Source organism: Esox lucius, chromosome 16 (genome assembly GCF_011004845.1).
Source record: "Esox lucius isolate fEsoLuc1 chromosome 16, fEsoLuc1.pri, whole genome shotgun sequence".
Lineage (NCBI taxonomy): Eukaryota > Metazoa > Chordata > Actinopteri > Esociformes > Esocidae > Esox > Esox lucius.
This window is the reverse complement of record NC_047584.1, coordinates 22,318,478-22,341,657: the sequence shown is the minus strand read 5'-3', so window position 1 is coordinate 22,341,657 and position 23,180 is coordinate 22,318,478. Positions and strand designations below refer to the sequence as shown.

Genomic DNA, 23,180 nt, shown 5'->3' with positions numbered 1-23,180 from the left:
AGCATTGAAGTGTTGAAGAAGTGAAGAACTGGCTTCACATATGAGACACTAACATAGTCTTCCCCTGAGAGTGCATCTGTGAAGTCCAGTAGTGGGCCAGTTGCCTTACTGACAGATTCCAGGACATCCATATCTTGCCCGGTTAGAATTAGATGCCGTGTCTTCCTGTCCTCAGACAGGACCTGAGTTATAGCCTTCTGCTGCTCTAGTATCCTGCTGATCATCTTCTGTCTGGAACCCCATCTTGTTTAGCCTTCTGATATGAGGGAATGTGAAGGTAGATTGAGTTCCTTCTGAGCTCTTTCAAGAGACCTTCTGGCCTACCAGCTGTGAGAGAAGTGACTCACCAGCTTCTTGCCGACACCTGCAGCACGGTCAATGCGTCCATCCTTTTTCACTGCATTTTCTAAGGGAAAAAACGAAGACAAAATAAAGTACTTATTATACACTGTATTATTATACACATTTAATACATTTAATTTAATACATTATTTATAAAAATAAATTGCTCATAAAACTGTTTTGCAAATGATTACTTACAGATAAAATTGGAGTTTCAGTTTTCATACTTTCTTTGTTTTAAAGACCTATAATAAAACACATTAATTCTCATAGAACTTATATCTCATGAGTTTAACTATTTTAATTTAATGATAACCCAAAATATAGGGGCATTTAATTCCATTGTTTGTTGTAAACAAATGCAACATTTAAACATAAAGATAGCAGAGATATATATGAAACATTAATGCTATATGATATCAGCCCTGGCATTCAGAGCTTTGGCTATCAACCTGACAGTCTGTATTCTTCATTCTTCCCCAGCCCCATCCTCTACAATAAAAATATATGAAACTTATGAACATTTTTATATTTCAGAACAGGTTGCTAGGTAATAATATGTAACAGTAATAGTATAGCAATAGCAACAGTAGTTAAATAGAATGCGCAATTGGGCATAACTTACCAACTGCAAGATGCAGTCTGTGGCCAAAGCACTGCATTCTGGTCCACTTGTTCAGGTGCAGCCTTCACCATGTTGACGGCATTGTCTGTTGTAATACAGACTAGACGACTCTCATCTAGGCCCCAGTCAGCTAAAGCTTCTCTCATCCCTGTTGCGATGTTCTCACTTGTATGATCCTCTGGGGGAAAATGCAGTTTGCAAACAGCGACTTCAGGTGGAAGTCCTCATTAATAAAGTGTACGGTCAGACTTATGTAGGGCCCCGTTGTCTGGCTGGACCACAAGTCTGTTGTTGCAGTATAATATTCCACAACTTGAGGCTTGCATTTCTTGTACAACTCTGGCATGGCAACTTGAGAAAAATAGTTGCGTGATGGTATAACATACTGCTTGTCAAGCAAACAGATCATGTAACCGTGTTAATTGGTACCATGTCTTTGGCGATGTGAAATGTTATTGAATCTGTGATTTCTCTCTATCTCGTATGGTATAATACGGGCATCCAAAATAGATTTTTGCTTTGGAGGGCATTGAGGTGCTTTGCACTCATCATACGAAGATTTGTGTTGCTGCCTTAAATGATCGTGCAGCAATGAACTCCATGTTTATTATAATAATAATAATAATAATAATAAACTGTGTATCCAATAACCCATAAATCAGAGTAAATTACGTTATCAGACAGATATAATGCTAGTTTAACATTTAAAATATAATGTATTGTAGTCTGATATGTTTACCTAACTAAATCGCACGTTTTGTGATGTGACTATTGCGGATGTGTACATCGCAATGTCGATGCTGAAACGTTATATCGTGCAGCCTTATGTTCAAGTCAAAAACTTTATCAAGATTCTGAGAGGTGCTCACGCATATTGTATCTATGCGTGAGCTAATGGCCACATTGCTGCTTGGTACGTCTCTAACATGCCAGTGTAAATTCTAATGTGTTGGAAATGATTATGCTAACTAAGATAAGTCTCTAGCGTTTTATGCTGTCTCTCATTATGTAAACAAGCCCTAGGTCTCATACCTTGTCTGGTCTCTGAGTGTGTCTCTGAGTGTGTCTCTGAGTGTGTCTCTGAGTGTGTCTCTGAGTGTGTCTCTGAGTGTGTGTCTGGGAGGGACCATGTTGGGGTGTATCAGTGTGTGTCTGTGTCTACGTGTATATAAACAAGTGTGTAAAGACTCTGACACTAATTCCTGAGACTGCTCAGTGGAAGTCTTGTTGTTTTTGCTCCGACAGTTCTGGAATGATCTGGGCCATCAGTCCCCTCTAGCTCCCCTTCCCTATCGCTTCTCTGCTTCACCAGATGGCTCTGTTGGAAGGCTGAGGTGCTTAAATGATTGTGAATGGAAATACTTGAAATTGTTCAGTTTAAACAGGATGGAGTCTGTTCTTGTGTTCATTAGATTTTACTGTTGCGGTATTAACAATTAAATTTTTACTTTGAACTAAGTTATTGTCTGACCTCTGTTGAGCCCCACTCAGAAAGCATCTGATGTGAGAATCAGAGCATATGGGAATTTAACGTCCAGGAAAAGAGGAATTCTCACTCATGTGCTTACCACCTTAATGTTGTTTTGTCATCAGCTGTATTTCAAATATCTATCAGTCACAATTTTCTCTAAATATATTGTTGATGTGATGTCCCTTGAACACGGCCATTCTATTTTGAGGGGTTGTATTCTTTTGTTAATGGAATTTTTTAGCAGTGAGACATAGCAACACTTTTGATAGAGAGCGGACTCAGAGATATAACTTAATGTATTAGACTGTCATTTTAAACCCTGTCACAAAATAATTTGCTTCTTTTTCCTTTTTTTTTTTTTTCTCAAAGGACAATGTTTAGGATTGCTAGCTCACGCAAAACATCCCACAATCTGTTTAGTTTCAAAGAATTTCCCTAAGGATTGTGAGCTGAGTTTAAACACTGGGGTCTGTATTAGAAAGGCATCTTGAGTATTGTTGAGCTATGATCAGTTTTTCCTTTTAGCACATAATGAGTAAGACTATATGGACAGATCCTAAATATGACTTTGAGGAACTTTGTCCTTGTGATCATTTACATTAAGATGTTCAAGTCAAAAATGAATCCATGTCCCACACTCTGAGGACAGTGGGAAATAAGGCCTTAGTGGGATGGATGGAGTTAATTTTAAAGTGGTGGTTTCATGAACAAAAGTCTATTCAGATGTAATTTGATACATCCTGGGTTGTGAAAGAGAAGAGATTGGTCTGTTTTCACTTGGGTTTTTCTTTCTGTTCTCACTTGGGTTTTGCCAAAGTCATGCCCAATCTGCAATCACAATCTGCACTATTAACTTCTTATTTGGAGGCTATTCACAATAGAAATAAATGTGCATGCAATAACAAAGTGTGTGATTCTCCTGACCTTGGTAGTGAAAAGCAGATGTTAAAAGCAACTATTCCACACCACTCTAGATTGATTTACATGCATTCAGACCTTGTTGGTAGTGTGCAAGGGGTTAGCAACTGGCGGACAGGTTTTTGCTTTCAGCTTGGTATGTACATGTGCATACACTCACACACACACACACGCGCACACACCCGTCAAGTTTCTGCTTTCAGCATGTGACTCAAGCGCGTACACAGCCGTCAGCTCTCTTCTTTCAGTGTCTGATACGGTCGGGAACTGGGCTGTGTTCAGGGTCACCATACTGGCAGTATTTCAGGGGAATTAAAAGGACCGTATTTCATTATTTAAAGCTTTATCTTGATTAAAAACAAACCATACAGATTCTGGTACACTGCTGAGAATCTGGGATGAAGAGGGTTCTCTTGTATTGTGGCTTATCCTCTCTTATCTCCTTATACATGCTGCTGGCTCTCCCCTTTAATCATCTGACAGAGAGGGGTAGGCTATGACTTCTATACTGATTATAATGAGCAATACTCACAGCACAGACGGTTGGAAAAGAAGCAAGTTCTGCTTTTCATTTTCCACTCCATTGATGCCTGCTCTTTACATTCCGAACAGGTATTGCTGACAGGTTAGTCACATCTCGACAAACACACCCAAACATTTCAGTCCGACCGACATCTAAATCTACCGGGTGAATCCTCCGCTATTAGCAATGACGAGAAGGGACGTTGTTTAGAGACTTTAAGACTGAAGTTCAGATCCCGTATTCAGATTGTTTGCTGATCTAGGATTCTGTAGTCTCTATTTTATTCAGTTAGATCTGAACTGCAAAATAGATCAGCATTTCTACTGTGAGACACTGTTAAACACCGGCCCAGATCTTTCTGTCCCTGGTGGAATACTCACTTCGTTTGATGTGTTCATCTCATCTGGATGGGAAGCAATGTAGTGCTTGTTATCCAAATGTTCCACCAGAGCAGGACTGTAACAAGTCTGTATATGGCAGTAGGAAGGATGAGTAAAGGAGAGAGCGATAAGACGAACACACATTTTTGACAGGTGCTGTTTTCTATTTGAGCAAGAAAACTGTAAGCGATTTGAAAAATAAATGCTTAAAGCAGTGTGACTGTGAAGTGAATGCTATTTTTATGGACAACTTAGTTCCAGTGTATCACCAAATGTGTCAATAAAAAAAGGCTGTGCTTATTGAAACCTTTTGTTACGCCTAGATAATATGACACAAAGATTTCTTATGTGAAAACTGGGGGAAACCTTTTCTGTTTATATGGCATACAGTGGATATAAAAAGTCTACACACCCCTGTTAAAATGCCAGGTTTTTGTGATGTAAAAGAATAAGACAAAGATAAATCGTGTCAGAACTTTTTCCACAATGTGACCTATAACGTGAACAATTCAATTGAAAGACAAACTGAAATCTTTGAGGGGGAAAAATAAAAAATAAAAACCTTACAATAACCTGGTTGCATAAGTGTGCCCTCTTAAAACTGGGGATGTGGCTGTGAATTAACTATCCATCCATCTTCTTCCGCTTATCCGGGGCCGGGTCGATCCTCTACGCACCGACCCCTTATGGTCCCTCCTGCAGTTGGTGAGCCCTTCGGGCTGAGCCCGGCCGGACCCCATGGGGAAAGGCCCGGCCACCAGGCGCTCGCATACGAGCCCCAACCCCGGGCCTGGCTCCAGGGTAGGGCCCCGGCTGCGCCATACCGGGCGACTTCACGGCCCTCAAAATGTTTTTCATCATTAAAGGGTTTTGAACCGCTCTTAGTCTGACCCGTCGCCTAGGACCTGTTTGCCTTGGGAGACCCTACCAGGGGCATATAGCCCCAGACAACATAGCTCCTAGGGTCACTCGGGTACTCAAACCCCTCCACCATGTTAAGGTGGCAGTTGTGAATTAACCAATCACATTCAAACTCATGTTACACTCCTGCCATCATTTAATGTAACTCTGATTAATCATAAATAAAGTTCAGCTGTTCTAGTTGGATTTTCCTGACATTTTCTCAGTTACATCTCAGCGTAAATGCCATGGTCCGCCGAGAGCTTCCAAAGCATCAGAGGGATCTCATTGTTGAAAGATATCAGTCAGGAGAAGAGTCCAAAATAATTTCCAAATTATTAGATATACCATGGAACACAGTGAAGACCCTCATCATCAAGTGGAGAAAATATGGCAGAACAGAGACATTAACAAGACCTGGACATCCCTCCAAAACTGATGAAAAGACAAGAAGAAAACTGGTCAGGGAGGCTTCCAAGAGGCCTACAGCAACATTAAAGGAACTGCAGGAATTTCTGGCAAGTACTGGCTGTGTGCTACATGTAACAACAATCTCCCTTATTCTTCATTTGAATGGGCTATGGGATAGGGTGGCAAGACGGAAGCCTTTTCTTACAAAGAAAACATCCAAGCCCGGCTGAAGTTTGCAAAAACAAACATCAAGTCTCCCAAAAGCATGTGGGAAAAGGTTTTATGGTCTGATGATACCAAGGTTGGACTTTTTGGCCATAATTCCAAAAGGTACGTTTGGAGCAAAAACAACACTGCACATCACCCAAAGAACACCATACCCACAGTGAAGCATGGTGGTGGCAGCATCATGCTTTGGGGCTGTTTTTCTTCAGCTGGAACCGGCTCTTAGTCAGGGTGGAGGGAGTTATGAACAGTTCCAAATACCAGGCAATTTTGGCACACAACCTTCAGACGTCCATTAGAAAGCTGAAGATCAAGTTCACCTTTCAGCACGACAACGACCCAAAGCACACAAATCCACAAAAGCATGGCTTCACCAGAAGCAGATTAACGTTTTGGAATGGACCAGCCAGAACCCAGACCTGAATCCAATTGAACATCTGTGGGGTGATCTGAAGAGGGCTGTGCACAGATTTGGAGCGCTTTTGCAAAGAAGAGTGGGCAAATATTGCCATGTCAAGATGTGCGATGCTAATAGACTCCTACCCAAAAAGACTGAATGCTGTAATAAAACCTAAAGGTGCTTCAACAAAGTATTAGTTTAAGGGTGTGCACACTTATGCAACCATGGTTATTGTGAGTTTTTTATTTTTCCCCCTCAACGATTTCAGTTTGTTTTTCAATTGAGTTGTTCACGTTATAGGCCACATTAATGGTGGAAAATTTCTGACATGATTTATTTTTGATTATTCTTTTACATCACAAGAACCTGGCATTTTAACAGGGGTGTGTAGGCTTTTTATAACCACTGTATATGCAATACACCTAACAGACAGTGTTATGAAGAGTGTATATCCAATGTTTGTCTAGCCTAATGTCACAGCTTTCTGGCCGTGGGCTTGGATGTCTGTCGTTTTGTTACTGGGTTACAAACTTGGTAAGAAAAGTCTGGGAGAGTAGGCAATTTTTGTACAGGGATGTACAAGATCTACACGCAATTCTTATTGTATCCTGTATTTTCGCAGAGTTTCTTATATTGGGGTAGTGTAATGTATTTATCTGCACAAGTGCAAGTCACCGCATCTGGCATTTTAATCTTGTTTGAATCTGCCGTCTGTCGTTCTTATTCAACAAGAAAGTAAGATCCATTATATTCCCGGTCAAATCAACATCATTCTGTTTTGAGAGAAATGTCAGATAGTGTTTGGGTGTTTCTCTGTTTGATCAGCTGTTTCTTCATTTTTGGTGAATTTATGTTTTTAGATGAGATTAATGTAATGATTGAATAATTCAATTTGTCCATCTACAATAGGGATTTAGTCAACTCTGATCCTTTGTTGTCTTCTGTTCTAGGTTATTCTGGTATCTGCCAATAAGCTCACACGCTACATTGAGCCTTGTCAGCTGACTGATGAGTTCGGAGGAAGTCTGGTGTATGATCACATGGATTGGGTGAACAAAAGACTGGTAAGCCCAGTTGACAGTTAGGTACATCTGCCCTGTGACTGGGCACTTACTGTTAAAAAACACACAGTTCACTCCTACAGATGAACGTCATTTTTGTCAGACATTTACAATGATATAAGCATGCCTGTATATTTTTACTCACATTTGTTCTTCCTCAGGTCTTCGAGAAGTTTACAAAGGAGTCCACATCCCTTCTAGATGAGCTGGTGGTCATCAACGAGAGTGAGAAAAGCAACCAATTAGACAAAGAAAGGTATCTGTTCTCCCAAAATCTAGACACCTTAACTCATTAGCCAGTTTATATGGTACAGTAATCCAGGACTTGTTTTTCCACTTCTCAAGTGTCAGGGATTGGTTGTCCACTGGAACCACTTCTCCTTCTTGATTTTAATTAATATGAGTGGAACCGGGTGTGGTTGTCGGCTGCAGTAACCATGAGATTTGAGTGGCCCGGTTTCTTTCCCACATGTGAGCTTGAACCATTCTAGTGCTTCTTCAACATCTCTCATCAGCCAGATGTTTTTACCCACGGGACTGCTGTTAACTTGATGTTTTTGTTTTGTTGCACAATTCTCAGTAAACCGTAGACATTGATGTGCATGAAATGCCCAGGAGGGTGGCAGCACACCTGCCATGCCCAAAGTCCCATCGGTGGCTATGTTTGCCCATTCCCATATTAAGTAAAATAGCAACTTATTAGCCTATTCTGGTCAGGCCACGTGACCTGCTGTCTGTAAGAGTAATAAATCTGTAATAAACTGGCCACTGACTGTATTTTTGCATTCATGGTTCAAGCAGTGTGTAATTTGTTACAACGCAATTGCAGTATATCGTTATTTTTCATTACATGTTTATGTTGACCAAGAAACACTTTACTTTCTTCTTTTTCTCCCAGGCCACCAGATTGTAACTTCCTACCCTCATTTGATCCTGAAACAGTTCTACAAACCGGTAATGACTATGCTTCTTTAAAATATTTTTGCAGTAAGTCAGTGTTGATACAAATAGCTGAATACCAGTAGGCCTAGCTACTAGTAATATGCTGTGTTTTTCCTCAGCCCGTTTGGGCTCCATTAAGTTTAATGATATGGGATGCGGAGATGATTTCGAGCTAGAATGTTAACCACCATGGTTAGCAGTGCACGGTGCCAGCTGAAAGCCCATTTTCCACTCTGCTTATCCCCTCAGTAAACATACTTATGTATAAGTCCCAAATGGCATCCGATATCCTATAGGTTCAGTTCAAAAGTAGTGTACTATTTAGGGAATAGGGTGCTATTTTCACCTAGACCCATTTTTATTTGCAGGCTTAGTGGCAAGTAGTGTGTTACTTGAACAGTTTTACTATAGAGAAAATATTTACCCAGGCAGCTCGAGTGGAGACGGGAAGGCCAAAGCAGAGCTGGGTTCTGTCCCAAATGGGCCTGTATTTCTTTTGTAGTGCACTACATTTGGCCCAGGCCCATGAGCTTATGGACAAAAGTAGTGCGCTCTAAAAGGAATGCAGTGCCATTTGGGACACAGACCTTGGAAGGCCATCACAGAGCAGGGCTGGCCCAATAAAAGGGGCTTTGTCTGAAGGTTGTGGAATGGATGGTCAGTTCACCACGCCTCTGGTACTGTGTTTCCCACAGAACAACTCATTCTGGATGTGGTCCAAACGGCACCCTATTCTACATAGTGCACTATTTTAGACCTGAAGCCTGTGGCGCGATTAATGCATTAGATAGAGAATAGGGTGCTGTTGGGCTACACAACACCTGATGTTCTCTTTCATTTGTGAGCATAATGAATGTGGATTAAGTTTCATCTGGCTTGTTAGCATTGATGTTACAGGCACCTCAGAGAGAGAATAACCGGTTCAGCATTTATAAGGCCCTTTTATTGTATTAGAGTAAAATTATGAGTTCAATAAAAAAAATACCTGCTTATCATCTAACAGGGATTTTTTTGTCCAATGTCTGCTTTTTTTTTTAATAATGGACTTGGGGGGGCTTTCTAGCATCATTTATCACAGTGTAAAGAGGTGGAGATGTTCAAGATGTTTTTATTATTAATAGAATTTCCCCTGAAGTAATAATGTAGACAATAATGCTCCTTTGAAATGGAGGATCTTGGTGCTGTATGGTCTCTCTACCTTCCTCTCTCCAATAATATTTCAGACGCATCTTCCATCAAGTCTTTTCTCCACTCATCCATTGTATCATGGTTCACGACCATGCGCTCTTGGTATACCTCCATCGCTCTCCCTTCCTCTGCGTCTCTTCCTCCTTCCTGCTGCTGTCTGTCTCTCTATTGTTCATTATCTCTTGTGGTCACTGCCGTTCCTCTGACCATGCCCGTCACCTCTCTCCCCTGCAGGCCATGAGTTGCTGTCGGAGCTGCAGCAACGTCGGTTTAACGGATCAGAGGGGGGGGGTGGAGCCTGGTCCCCCATGGATGACGAGCTGCTGGCCCAGCCTCAGGTAAAATAGAACCGAATCACTCATTTTCCTAGAAGGAACATCAGTTGTGTCAATTACATGTAAAGAATTATAGTGAATCTACTGTCCAACAGCAGATTTCCCACTGCTGTATAAGATACTCAGACTGTATAAGTGAATGTGTTTCAGGTCATGAAGCTGCTGGACTCCCTCAGGGAACAGTACACCAAGTACCAGGAGGTGTGTCGTCAACGCAGCAAACGATCTCAGCTGGAGGAAATACAGACCAAGGTCATGCAGGTACTGCACTCACACTGAACACACAGCCTGATACCGCACAAACTGAACACACACCGTGATACCACACACACTATACACAAACTGCACTCACACTGAACACACAGCCTGATACCACACAAACTGAACACACCGTGATACCACACACACTACACACAAACTGCACTCACACCGCCCTCTGATACCACACATAATGAACAGACAAACTGTACACACACACTGCCCTATAATACCACACACACTGAACAAACAGCGTGATACCACACACAATGAAGATACAGTGCAGACATAGTTCCCTCTGACACACACACTGAACATACAGTGCAGACATAATTCCCACTGACACACACACTGAACATACAGTGCAGACATAGTTCCCCCTGACACACACACTGAACATACAGTGCAGACATAGTTCCCTCTGACACACACACTGGACATACAGTGCAGACATAATTCCCACTGACACACACACTGAACATACAGTGCAGACATAATTCCCCCTGACACACACACTGAACATACAGTGCAGACATAATTCCCACTGACACACACACTGAACATACAGTGCAGACATAGTTCCCACTGACACACACACTGAACAAACAGTGCAGACATAATTCCCCCTGACACACACACTGAACATACAGTGCAGACATAGTTCCCCCTGACACACACACTGAACATACAGTGCAGACATAGTTCCCCCTGACACACACACTGAACATACAGTGCAGACATAGTTCCCCCTGACACACACACTGAACATACAGTGCAGACATAGTTCCCCCTGACATACACACTGAACATACAGTGCAGACATAGTTCCCTCTGACACACACACTGAACATACAGTGCAGACATAATTCCCACTGACACACACACTGAACATACAGTGCAGACATAATTCCCACTGACACACACACTGAACATACAGTGCAGACATAGTTCCCTCTGACACACACACTGACTTCCCAGACGCACTGCCCACACACTTGCCTATGACCTCATCAGCAGCAGCCTAGTGACAGCCCCACACACACTGCCCTTATGTCTCCAAACCACCAGCATAGTCAAAGACCGTGCCCTGGATTGCAACGAACGCAGATTACAGACATCACACTGCCTTGACTTTGGACAAACGCCATCAACAACAGCAGCAGCTTAGACCAGACCGAGAGAGACGAGTGCTTCTCTTTTGTTTATTGTGTTCTGGACCTTGTCTCAGAGAGGTTTAGAAGCTACACACACCCACATCATTTCCTGAGGATTAGATCAGCAGAAACCTGGGCAGACCCACTAGTCATGAGCCTTTGACACTAGTGTATGAGAGCCTTCTTCAACCCGACTTCCGACACACAGGGAATGTGTCCAACTCAGACAGGGAACGTGTCCAGAATGGTCTTTCCCACATAGTGGGCCCTGGTAAAAAGTAGTAGCTGGTCAGAATGAGTGGACTATAAAGGGGAGAGAGTATCGTTTAGGAAAAAGCCTGTGGGAGTTAGCAGTCAGCACACATCACTATGTCTCATTACACCCCCCCCCCCACCCCCCCCCCCCCCCCCACAGCAGCTGGCACTACCTCATATCTGGTCTGTAGCCTTAAAGAGAAAACGCCTTTTCTCTCATTGCCAATAGATGTAGCTCTACTTCAGTCTCTTAAACAGTACACTGACCGTGCACCTGACCATTGTACTAAGTGTTCCCAGGAACACTACATCCTGTCCTGGTAGTAAGGCTGCCTTACAGATGATCGTCCCACCCAGACTTTGAACCAAAGGCCTCAGCTTTGTGAATGGTTTATAATGAAACAGGAATTGATACGGAACAGAACAGAAGCGGAAAGATGATGTGATGTATTCAGTGTAATGGATGGATTCTATTTTAGTCAAACATATTCTAGAATTTATTCCCGATTATTATGGAATGAGCCGTATGTTGCTATGGTGATGATTTGGTTCTTCGGGCAGGAGGATGAAGAATTTGTTGTCTGGAGGAGTTTGGCCTAGTTCTTATCTGCTGGGAGAGAGATGGCGGCGCTTTTGGAAAGTAGGGGAGTCGTTTGTAAGCTGTATTGCTCTGAGCAATGCCAGAGACATGCAGGAGAATTGGCTGGCCAAGCTAAAAGATGATACTGAAGAAAACGGTTCTGTCAAACTCACACACTAACTACTTTATCAACCCTCTTACACAGTTCAGTGAATTCCTACTTGACTTCTTGATCCTCCATAAATAATTGTGTAATCTATTCGAAGCCGATGCTGAATAAGATTCATCATGTTTCGGGATATTTTCTTTACTTGTCATGGGATGTCAGTTTCCCACTGAGAATACTGGCATGATGTAATATTAACCATATTTACTTTGAAGAGGCAGACGCATGGTACTATTTCTACAATGAAAACAAGAAATATTAAGTGTTCATATACAATCCCTGACTGGCCTCAATTTGTTACATGTGGAATTTAGCAGTTTTAATAATTTGAATTGTGCCCCACACAAAACTGGAGGGTAACATACTGGTGGCCCTTGGAGGAAGGAGTGAAGCGTTTGCAAATGATTGTCCAATAAGGAACCTCAACAGATACCTGGAAGGTGTGTGATTGGTTGGTCCTGTGTTGTGAGTCTGCGAGTGATTAATTGTGTATTAATGAGGTCTTGTTGCTATGCAGGTTGTGAATTGGCTTGAGGGGCCTGGCACGGAGCAACTGCGAACCCAGTGGGGGATTGGAGATTCCATTAGGGCCTCCCAGGCCCTGCAGCAGAAACACGAGGAGATAGAGAGTCAACACAGTGTAAGGACAGAATAACACCACACACACTACAGACACAAAACAACTAACAGCACTGACACAGGCCATCCAAACAGTACCCCTAGAAGATAGAGGCGACGCAGCATAAGAACTGCAAATGACACAACAGACAACATGTACAGCTCCCGGAAAAAATTAAGAGGCCACTGCACATTTTTCTTTCCTTTCCAAAAAAGTCGAAAAGGAAGGTTTTGAGTGCGGAACAGAAGGGTTAAAATGAAGAGAACCTTTTGAGAGAATTTCCTCCGGAGCTGTATATCCTGTCCACTGTTCCCACTATGTTCATGTCATTCTGACTGGTTAGACTGTGGAAAACTGTACTAAATTGTTTCTCTATCGCTGTCTTATGCCTCTGTCGGCTTCTGTCTGTCTGCAGCAGGAACACTTGAAGATCCCAATAATTAGGTCACTGATTGCGATCATGGTTTTGAATTGCTGGTGGGAATCTCTTAGCAGCCAGGGGGCATACAGTACTGTAACTGTTTTTCACAGATCGTATCTTTGATGTAATCATTCAGGAGCCCAGTGATGTAAATAAGGAAACTTGTTGATGTCTTGAAAAAGCTACTCCTGTTTAAAGACACAGGCCACATAGAAAAATTAGAAACCTTGAAGCTCAGACTGAAGCTTGCCCATAAGCTTTCCTTCATGGCTGTGGTGTTGTCCTCCCTAGTTACCAGAGTCAGGGACAGGCAGTCGGACAGGAAGTGACTGTTGCAAGAGCAGCTGTAGGGTGTAACTAATGTTTTCCCTAGCTGGATTTAGATAAAAGACGGTTCTGAATCAATGCTCTGGGTTGGAGCGTGTCCTAGTGACCAAAAAGAGAAAGCCGGCCAAGTTAAAATGAAAGCGACATTGAGAGAGACAGGTTGAGCTAAATATTGATGGTAAAGGGCGAGAGAGCCATGTGGAGCTGTGATGTGCTATACCCTTTGGCCTTCAGCAGGTGGTGCTGCTGATCTGGATCTGAAAGGTCAATGTGTTTTTAAAGTTTTGGTCACGACCCAAAAGCGCACAGATAGAGAATTTAAATCACTTGCTGTTCAGTTCGGTGAGGACTTTGGCAGCTTTAATACATACAGCGTTTGTAATATTGGTATAATATCCCCAATCTACTGTGTTTGCTTGTGCGAAATATGCCTAATAAGTAAAAGGGATATGTTTAGTAATGTAATAGTGTAATCTTCAGTGCTGTATTGATGTGTGTTATTAGTAGTGAAACACTGTACCCAGGACGATTGCAGTGTACCTGTGACAGTGATGACCGTGTGTCCTACTGGCTGCCCGTTTCCAGAAGTGATTGTTGTGTGAAACGCGTGCCGTTATTGTCGCCTGGTGTCTCAGGAGTGGTTTGCGGTGTACGTGGAGCTGAACCAGCAGATAGCGGCGCTGCTCAGTGCCGGAGACGAGGAGGACCTAGTGGAGCTGAAGGGTCTACAGCAGCAGCTCAGCGACGTCTGCTACAGGCAGGCCAGCCAGCTGGAGTCCAGGCAGAACGTTCTGCAATCAGCGCACGAGTTCCACAGCACTGCCCAGGATGTATGTTCATTATTTGACCATTGGAAAATAGCTATAGAGCCGCGTCAATCACTAGGGCTGGTGCCAAGGCATTTATAATGCTTTAAGAATTCAGTGGCGGAAAGCAACGCCTCAACTGTCGGGGCAAGATGGAGATGCCGCCACTTAGATATAATGCTGGCACTAAATCAAGTCCACCCATCTGCATACTGTTAAGTGAAGGAGTCGATTTGGGAGTCAAGTTCATGATAATATAGACCCAAAAAAATTGTCGACCCGAATTTTTGTTTTTGTTGTTGCTGTTGTTGTTGCTTTGTACTAATGAACTGGTTCCCCCTACCAGCTGTCCCAGCAACTGGACGGTCTACTGGGCATGCTCTGTGCAGATGTTGCCCCTGCTGACGGGGCCGCCATCCAACAAACACTCAAGCATCTCGAAGAAAAACTCAAGAGTGTTGGTACGCTCAGCTGAGTTCATATTATTCTATTGTTATTCCTTTTTGTGAGTTATTATTCTAATATTAATCGTATACATTTGTATCGTTATTCTTTTTAATGAAACAACAACTGGCTAATTTCAATGGGTAAGAATAAGGTTTTATTTGAATATTTGATGAGTCTCAGTGGTGTTGGTTTTTATTGACGAATGTTCCTTTCTTTAACCCTCTGTCCAGAGGGAGCCCTGGCTGGGCTGAGAGAGAAAGGCCAGGTCCTGATGGATCAGATGTCTAACCAGACCTCCTGGTCCTATGGGAAGGATGTGCCCATCGAAAATAAAGAAAACATTGATCACATCCAAGGAGTCATGGAGGACATGCAACTCCGGAAACAAAGGTGGGTCTAAATTTATTTTTTTAAGATATATATTTTAGGCCATAGCATCTCCAGATAATGCCTGAGTTGCTTAGAAGGTTCTCACAAGTCATGTGTGAAACATAATGGACTTTGGGCAGTTGGAAGTGACCGTTGTCTTTGTGTTTTGGTTCGGTCTAGATGTGAAGACATGGTGGATGTGAGGAGACTGAAGATGCTTCAGATGGTCCAGCTGTTCAAGTGTGAGGAAGATGCATCGCAGGTCAGTCCGTGGGCTTACCGGTCTTCATCTGGGTCTAGTCCGTGGTCTTACCGGTCTTCATCTGGGTTACTTCATTTGTTTTTTCTCAGTTGGTTCCAGGTTGCTTGCTTTAGTATGTCGCTGGTATTTACAGTTGTTATACAGTTGGTGTTTTGTTGTTAATGACGCCTTATAAATCTCATATACCTCCGTTCTTTGCACAGGCTGTGGAGTGGCTGGGAGAGCTTCTGGATGCTCTGCTGAAGACACACATCAGACTGGGGGACGACTCACTGGAAACCAAAGTGCTGCTGGAGAAACACAAGAAATTTGTGGATGTGGCTCAGGTACCCCTCTCAAGTGGCCAAGCTGTTGACAAACATGCACTCTCACGTGCACAACCCTGATGGTCTCTGTGTGTTTCAGAGCACCTACGACTACGGTCGGCAGCTGCTCCAGGCCACCGTGGTGCTGTGTCAGTCTCTGCGATGCACCACGCGCTCCTCCGGGGACACCCTGCCACGCCTCAACCGGGTATGGAAACAGTTCACCGTGACCTCTGAGGAGAGAGTTCACCGGCTGGAGATGGCCTGCTCCTTCCACACCGCAGCTGAGAAGGTGGGTGGAGCATGGAAGAATTATTGCTGTGAAAAGAATCCGCTACCTGGAAAATGGATTTCTAAAGCTAATTGTAGCTCATGTAAAACCTCTGTTGTTGGGTTGATTACAGAAGATGGGGATATATATGTTATGCCTTTGTATAAAGCGTACAGGCAAAACTCAAACGGAATTTGAGAAAGGATTAGAAATGAAACTCCTCAAGTTCCTTTTTAATGATCCTCTAGTTTTCCTGTCTTTCTGTCCCTTCCATCACAGTTATTGGTGCAAGCCAGCCCAGACCAGGGGAATCTCTCAGCAGAGGTAGAACAGGAGACCTATGAGGAGGTGGAGATGGTGGGGAAAGCCCTATTGGACAGACTCACCGTGCCTGTTATATTCCCAGATGGGTAAGTAACTAAGATTACACTAAGACCTAAATCATTTTAGTGACTCCCTGAAACATGTCATGGCGCAAGTTCATGCAATTTGCTGGTACAGTAATTTAGAGTTTGCTCCTTATAGTGTAAGTAACCAACTTATTTTACTTGCGCTGCAACTAATGTTTTTTCAGTCAATATAAAGCAATTCAATTAAAAAGTTACCGTATAACAGATGCCCTTTTTCATATTTATCAAAATAGTCAAAATGATAGATACATTTATTTTAGTGATTATGTTAATAGATTTTTTTTACATGTTCAATGATTTGTATCACCGTTGTTATTTGTGGTTTGGTTTAATTACAGGGAATTAAAATCATGGGAATCAAAATCATATTTTTAGAATTGCTAACACTGAAAAGAACAAATCTAGTTGATAACCTTCCACTTCAGTTGTGTTGCTGTAGAACTCTTTTCTAAGTTGATTTGGGCATTTAATTTATGGGCAATTGCAAGTTAAATAATGCTAGTAGTCTGTGGCCTATGCATATGGGTACTATTAAAAGTATCTGGAAAGGTGTTTTTTTTTTTTTTGTAATAATTGAATTCACACAAGGATATTTGAAGAGCTAATCTAATGACGCTTGCTATTTTTTTCCCTGCACTATGTCACCATTCAGGAGCGAGCAGTACTTCGGAAGCCCAGGCGACATGGCGTCCTCTGCTGAACACATCCGAGATAAGATGAAGCTGGTGGAGGACAGGAAACTAACTCTGCATGAGGAAGATGAAGAGGAAGAAGACATTGAGCAGCTACAGGAAGAGCAACTGCAGGAAGTTGAGCAGCTACAGTATGAGAAGATACATGACCAGGATGAAGAGCTAGAGGATGAAGAACTACAAGATGACCAGGAACTACATGATGATGAAATACAGGAAGTCGATGATAAACTACAAGATGAGGAAAAACTGGAGACAGAGGTGGAGACTCAAGAAAGCTAATGAAGCTGTTATAACAGCTAGCCTGGTCCCATAAGAGTTTGTGTTGTCTTGCTAAAACCTGTTGCCAAGACAGCATAAGCAGATAACAGCAGCAGCCAGCAGTCCACTAGATATTCAGGACATAATGCTCCAGAACTCTAGAATCTTGTCAATCTTCCCATGTGACCACATTTCTGCCATCTCTGTTGTACTCTGCCTCGCCAAGCCATATTAACTTAGAAACAGTTAAAGATAGAATATGGTTCTCTAGGATCCACTGACATTGCTTACTGTACATGTCTTGGAAAGGAGAGGAAAAAGAGAAACAAAGGAAGAGACTGAAAGCACTGGCTGAACTGAACTGAACTGAAATGGACTTTTTCCCCATAAAGCTTTACCTTGACTGTCGCTTATCCTTCTAAAGTTGCATTCACACTGCACTTTGCTCAGGGTTAGTACGTTTAACCCAGGGTTAATGTGAGCCCTGAGCTAAGAACATTTGGTGTGAAAAGCCCTTAACGTGTGAAATAAGCTTTTACATGGTGCTAATAAACCTTTTAGAATGTACAAAAAGCAAAGCATCATCTATCCCCCCTTGGTTCCATCCTCCAGGTTCTGTATTCTGTCATTTCCCTGTTGCTTTTTATTCATAATACCTCCAAGTGGTTTCTAGGAGATAAAAAGACGAGTGTAAAAAGGTGTGCCATTATGTAAATCCATTCTCATTTTCAAGGCCTTTTGAATTTGGCACTAACTACCCAGCTGACCATTTCCGGTAAAGACTGACTAGTGTATTGTAGGGATACATGAGTGCTCAACCAGCTTTAAATTCATTTGACTGTCTTCTGTGTATCAAGGCAAAATGTAAAGTCAGAGCTTTGTTATAAACCTAGATTAGAGTGCTAGATTGAGGGCTGTGTTTTTAATAATAAAATGTGATTTGGGAATTGTTCTTCATCTCTACCCTAATTTTCATTATAATGTATGCATACAGCACATACGCCTTTTGCATCATGAGGCATGCTATTGAAATATTAATTCTATATTTATTTTGTTTTGTACTGTATATTGGCATTTCACATAACAGTGAAAGTCATAATGCTTGTGAAGTTTTTAGGTTTGCGAGGCTAACCATGTATTTCTTGAAATTCTGGGTACTGCAAAATAAATGAGCAAACTTTTGAAAGACTTATCAGAGAGAATGCATTTGTCTTCATAATTTTAAAGCATTGTTTTACAAGACCATTCCGTCTCGCACACACACAAGGTATGACATCATATGTCAAATGGAATTTGACATATTGGTATCTTCTTTTACAGAATAGCATAACTTGGATTCACATTTAATATTTTAAATATATTGATGGGGATATCCTGAATGTGGTCCGTCCTTTGGGCATTAGCTTAATTACAGCAACAGCGCATTTAAACCAACCCTCTACTGTCTTAAACAGAATAATGTGCAGCTTCTGTTGAAGCATTTTAGGATGTGCTTTTGCTCGCGCCTCAAATAATTTATAGAATCTGTTGTTAACAATCATTCTGCTATTACTGCAGATATATTATGGATGATGTCTCGTATTCAAATGCAAAAGCTCTACATAATACCCCTTTAATAAAGCTGCCAAAATCCCCATCTTTAAGGTGTGGTCTGTACAGTATCAGTACAAGCAGTTGTCACTGGGTGGGACACCACTGGTACCCAAAATGGACGACATGTTGTGTGACTGATAGTGATGTAATGATCCTCTCAACCAATTGTAATTTCATGCTGGTTCATGACTATATTTAAGCAATAAAGTACAAAAGAGTTGGTATGTGGAGAGTATACCACAGCTAAGGCCTGTTATTATGCATAAAGAAACGCATAGTGACTGGACACCGTGGGATGTTAGTCATTATTGCAATTATAATCAAGTTACCAATCATATTAGAGTAATATCTTTTGGGGAAAACGGTCATGCCCGTGGTAAGTCGTTCTGGATAACAGCATCTGCTAAATGACTAAACTATAAACTACAACTTTCGACCAAGCAGCATGCAGGATTTAAACCACTCTGTATATAAATGTACCCCGCTCTCTGTAATTATTATTATTATAATCTATACAAATTTTTTGGATTTGAAATCGAACAATTACTGATAGATCTTTCACGTCAGCAGGGTAGCTTTTGATTTTAGTGAGTCAAAATACTGTGAGGATCAAATGGTTTGATCATGCACTGATTACATCCTGTCTGAGCCAGACACATCATAATGCAAAAGAAAAATTAACCAGATAATAAGAAGTACTGCCTTGTTATCCCCCAACTGCAGTCAATATCTATTGAGACAGCTTAACTATGCTGTACGCTCAGCTCTCTCACATCAGTATCACAATGTATCGATTTGTGCTTGGGTGTACAAGACATGTTGGGGACGGTGTTGTTGTTTGGTCAATAGAATAAGCCCATTAAGGCACTAACAGATTGTAGTTCTATGCGATTGAGTTAGTAGGGCATGGTGCTTGCCAACCCAGGGTTGTGAGTTTTATTCCCATGTGGGACAAGTATTAAAATGTATGCAATCAATAATGTAAGTTGACCTGGATATGGTTTTGTCAAATGGAATTGTAATGCAGCACATATGCTGCAATAGTTCTATGCTGGGTGACTAGGGTATATCTGTCCTGTCTGAATGCCAGTTTGTTTACGTTGCAATAGCTTGATATGACAAGGGGCTAGGGTCAGTCTGAAAATTATGCTAGGATATATTTTTGGATCCATGCTCTCTCTCATTATTCTAGCGTCCTGTTGAATCTTACAAGGAAGTGAGCCATGGACCATGATTACCTCATGATAACCTGGCCTGATGTCTCTTAGCTGTCCCTGTCCAAAGTTCTGCTGGTTCTGTTGCAGATTGTGTTTTTGCCTGATGATTCCTTATGTCATTGATCACAGCCCAACTGGTCGTTTCTGTCCTTGTCCACCTGGTTGTGCGACAGATCTGGGTACTTGTTGTTGCTTGCTCTTTGGGATTTCATGCTGAGTGTCTGTACGAGTACTTTGTAACAACGGCTGATGTAAAAAGGGCTTTATAAAATAAAATAACAGAATAAATGTGATTGATTTTATTTGATTGATAAACTTACATAAAAACATCGCAGGTTTTAAAAGTGCAGTAATTCTAGAGTCTTCAGTTGGCCATTTACAGAACCATTCCAAGCTGTTTTTTGTGTCTGAAAGGTTGTATTCTGGATTTAGGCCTGCTTAAAGAACGGACCAATCCCAGCGCTGCTTAAAGAACGGACAAATCCCAGCCCTGCTTAACAACGGACCAATCCCACCCCTGCTTTGGAACAGACCAATCCCAGCCATCCCAACCCTGCTTAACTTTAAAGCAACAGCAGGAGCCTTCTGTTTCACTTCTGGTCCTATTTCTTTGCTTCTTCCTTGCTATTGTTATTTTGGGAGGCCACAGCAGTTCTATAAACAGACATTTCCTTATAAATAAAATTCAGGTTTATAACATATAAATAAATACTCAAAACCAAATGCTTATAAGGGGGCCTGGTATATTGAAAACAAAGAAATGTCGACTCAGATCCCCAAACGTGACATAATGTGTTGGAGAGAAATGGAACTGGACCAACAGTCTGGTGATTTTCTTATCAATGAGAAAAGATGAACCCTACATTTTTTGTTCCCAACAAAGAATATGGTGTGAGTGGACTGAGTTCTTTTGACGTTTGCCAAAGTTTTTGAATTGTGTTGTTGAGGAGTACAGGACAAATTTAAGTACTACACCTGTGCACTCAATGTAGCTGACATTTAACAGAAACATAATGAAACTCACCAGTATTGTCCAATAGGATCTCCCTAGCTTTGCTTGACATAGTTCACATCCTTTACAGGTTACATGTCTTAATACATCCAAGCCAATAGCTTTTAATACATCTTGATGGTGAAACAGTAACTATGAGGCTGATATTGACGCTATATATAACCCCTCTGATTTCCCTCAGCTAAATGGACAGAGCTGCATTCCAAATGGGGACATTTGCCTTTATAGTGTGTTACTTTTTATTGGAGCCATATGGGCCCTTGTTAAAGGTAGTGCACTATTTTGGGAATAGGATGCCATTTGGGTTGCCCTTTGAGACAGTATCTGGGGTCAGTTTTATCAGGAGAACCCAACAGATGGCTGGGTGGGGGTAGTCACTGGATTCCACAGCCATTCCACAGGCATAAACCCTGACTATTTCCTAAAAGGTAAAAGGATTTCAAACCTAACCTCAACCATTCTGTTAGCCTTATGACTAGCCCTAAACCTAACCACACCACTAACCTTATGACCAGCCCTAAACATAACCAAACCACTAGCCTTTTGACTAGCTCTAATCTTAACCACACCACTAACCTTATGACCAGCCCTAAACCTAACCACACCACTAGCCTTTTGACTATCCCAAAACCTAACCACACCGCTAGCCTTTTGGCCACCCCTTAACCACACCACTAGCCTTGTGACTAACACTAACCTTGCATTTTAGTTTTAATCTAGTGTTAACCCTGCCAAGGGGAGTGCATTTTCAGGTCTTCCCAGGCTGACTGGGTCTGTGTCCGACTCAGCTGATCTGTGTTTGTGTGAATGTGTCTGACTCAGCTAATGTGTGTTTGTGTGCACGTGTGTCCGACTTGGCTGATCTCGCACCGGTAACTTACTTTCTCAGCTGTTGTCCAACGGCTGTGGCCAGCTTCCCTGCCACAACTGTCCATGGCAGACCTAGGTTCAAATACTGTTTGAAATTATTTTAATTATTTAGCAGGTGTATGCATGAGCCAATTGTACTGGGACCAATGTTAAACTACCACAAGTGCCAACCCTGCCTAGCTGGCACTCAGCTTTGCCAAATATTCTGAATATCAGAAGATCCCAAGTAGTATTTTCTCCCAGTTTAAGTAGCACTAATGTCATTGTGCGCTGGCATACAGAACCAAGTTGCCCTGAGCCATCGCTCCACACATATGACCAGTCAGGAAGTCAAGCTTGCATGTGAGTAGAAAACATGTCACAGATTTCTACTGACAAGCATCTGTTTCAGGCTTTGTTTTCGACAGCCATGACAGTCACTACACTGTTAGGCACTTAGTAGCATACTCACAGTGACACGCCACATTGTGAACACCAAACAGGGGTTCTGTTCTCTAGCATTTCTTCGCAGTATGAAACCCAGTTTTATTATTCACCTCCTCCGCAGTATTATCCACAAGACAATTACTTCTCAGTCCTTAAACTTTGGCATTCCCTCTAACTAAGACCACCACAATGCCGCTCTTATGGAAAAACTCACAATTGTGGCCCAATGCATATTTGAACTGTACCTAGCAGACACTGGTGATGTTTTGTTTCTTGCCAAAGAGATTAAATAATGTTCTATTGTCCTAGTGCTAAGGTTTAGTGAGGTTTCACATCCGAGCAGAAACTTACATAATGCGCCAGTAGTGCTGGTTAATCATGTCATGTTTAGGTAACAGACTTTGCAAGGAAGTGACCTAGATGAGTATCCTGGGGCACTTGATCAACAAAGTTCTTCTTAAATCATTTCAGGGAAATACACACTGTGTTTAACACAGATTCCTGATCTACGGTTAGTATATGTATATATCACTAAACTTCAGGACTCAAAGAAACTGAAATAAGTTTGATCCAGCAGGAAGCGGAGCTCTGTTTGTGTTCACCTGCTGTTTCCATGATGTGTCAGCATGAAGTCTTCTCATTCTGTCTGCTCCCCCTCCCTCTCTCTCCCTCCCTCCCTCTCTCTCTCCCTTTTGCTCTCTCCCTTTTTGTTATCTGTTTTCCTTCCATTGTGCTGTA

At 42.0% G+C, this 23,180-nt stretch overlaps 1 protein-coding gene across 4 annotated transcripts in view; it reads left to right on the top strand.

Moving 5' to 3' along the window:
- Positions 1-18,521, top strand: part of sestd1 (SEC14 and spectrin domains 1) — a 29,872-nt gene extending 11,351 nt beyond the window's left edge. For 2 of the 4 annotated variants that reach the window (XM_010880115.4, XM_010880113.4), the window contains exons 7-20: positions 7,146-7,259; positions 7,418-7,512; positions 8,155-8,210; positions 9,621-9,724; positions 9,872-9,982; positions 12,652-12,774; positions 14,137-14,331; positions 14,654-14,768; positions 14,985-15,144; positions 15,304-15,385; positions 15,589-15,711; positions 15,791-15,982; positions 16,241-16,371; positions 17,024-18,521. In XM_010880115.4, coding sequence (XP_010878417.1) covers positions 7,146-7,259; positions 7,418-7,512; positions 8,155-8,210; positions 9,621-9,724; positions 9,872-9,982; positions 12,652-12,774; positions 14,137-14,331; positions 14,654-14,768; positions 14,985-15,144; positions 15,304-15,385; positions 15,589-15,711; positions 15,791-15,982; positions 16,241-16,371; positions 17,024-17,345 — 1,923 coding nt within the window. In that variant the 3' untranslated portion in view covers positions 17,346-18,521. Of the gene's footprint in view, positions 1-3,885; positions 3,982-7,145; positions 7,260-7,417; positions 7,513-8,154; positions 8,211-9,620; positions 9,725-9,871; positions 9,983-12,651; positions 12,775-14,136; positions 14,332-14,653; positions 14,769-14,984; positions 15,145-15,303; positions 15,386-15,588; positions 15,712-15,790; positions 15,983-16,240; positions 16,372-17,023 lie in introns of those variants that run through there. The other 2 variants (XM_034286920.1, XM_010880117.5) reach the window with 2 other exon arrangements.
- The last annotated feature ends 4,659 nt before the right edge of the window (positions 18,522-23,180 follow it).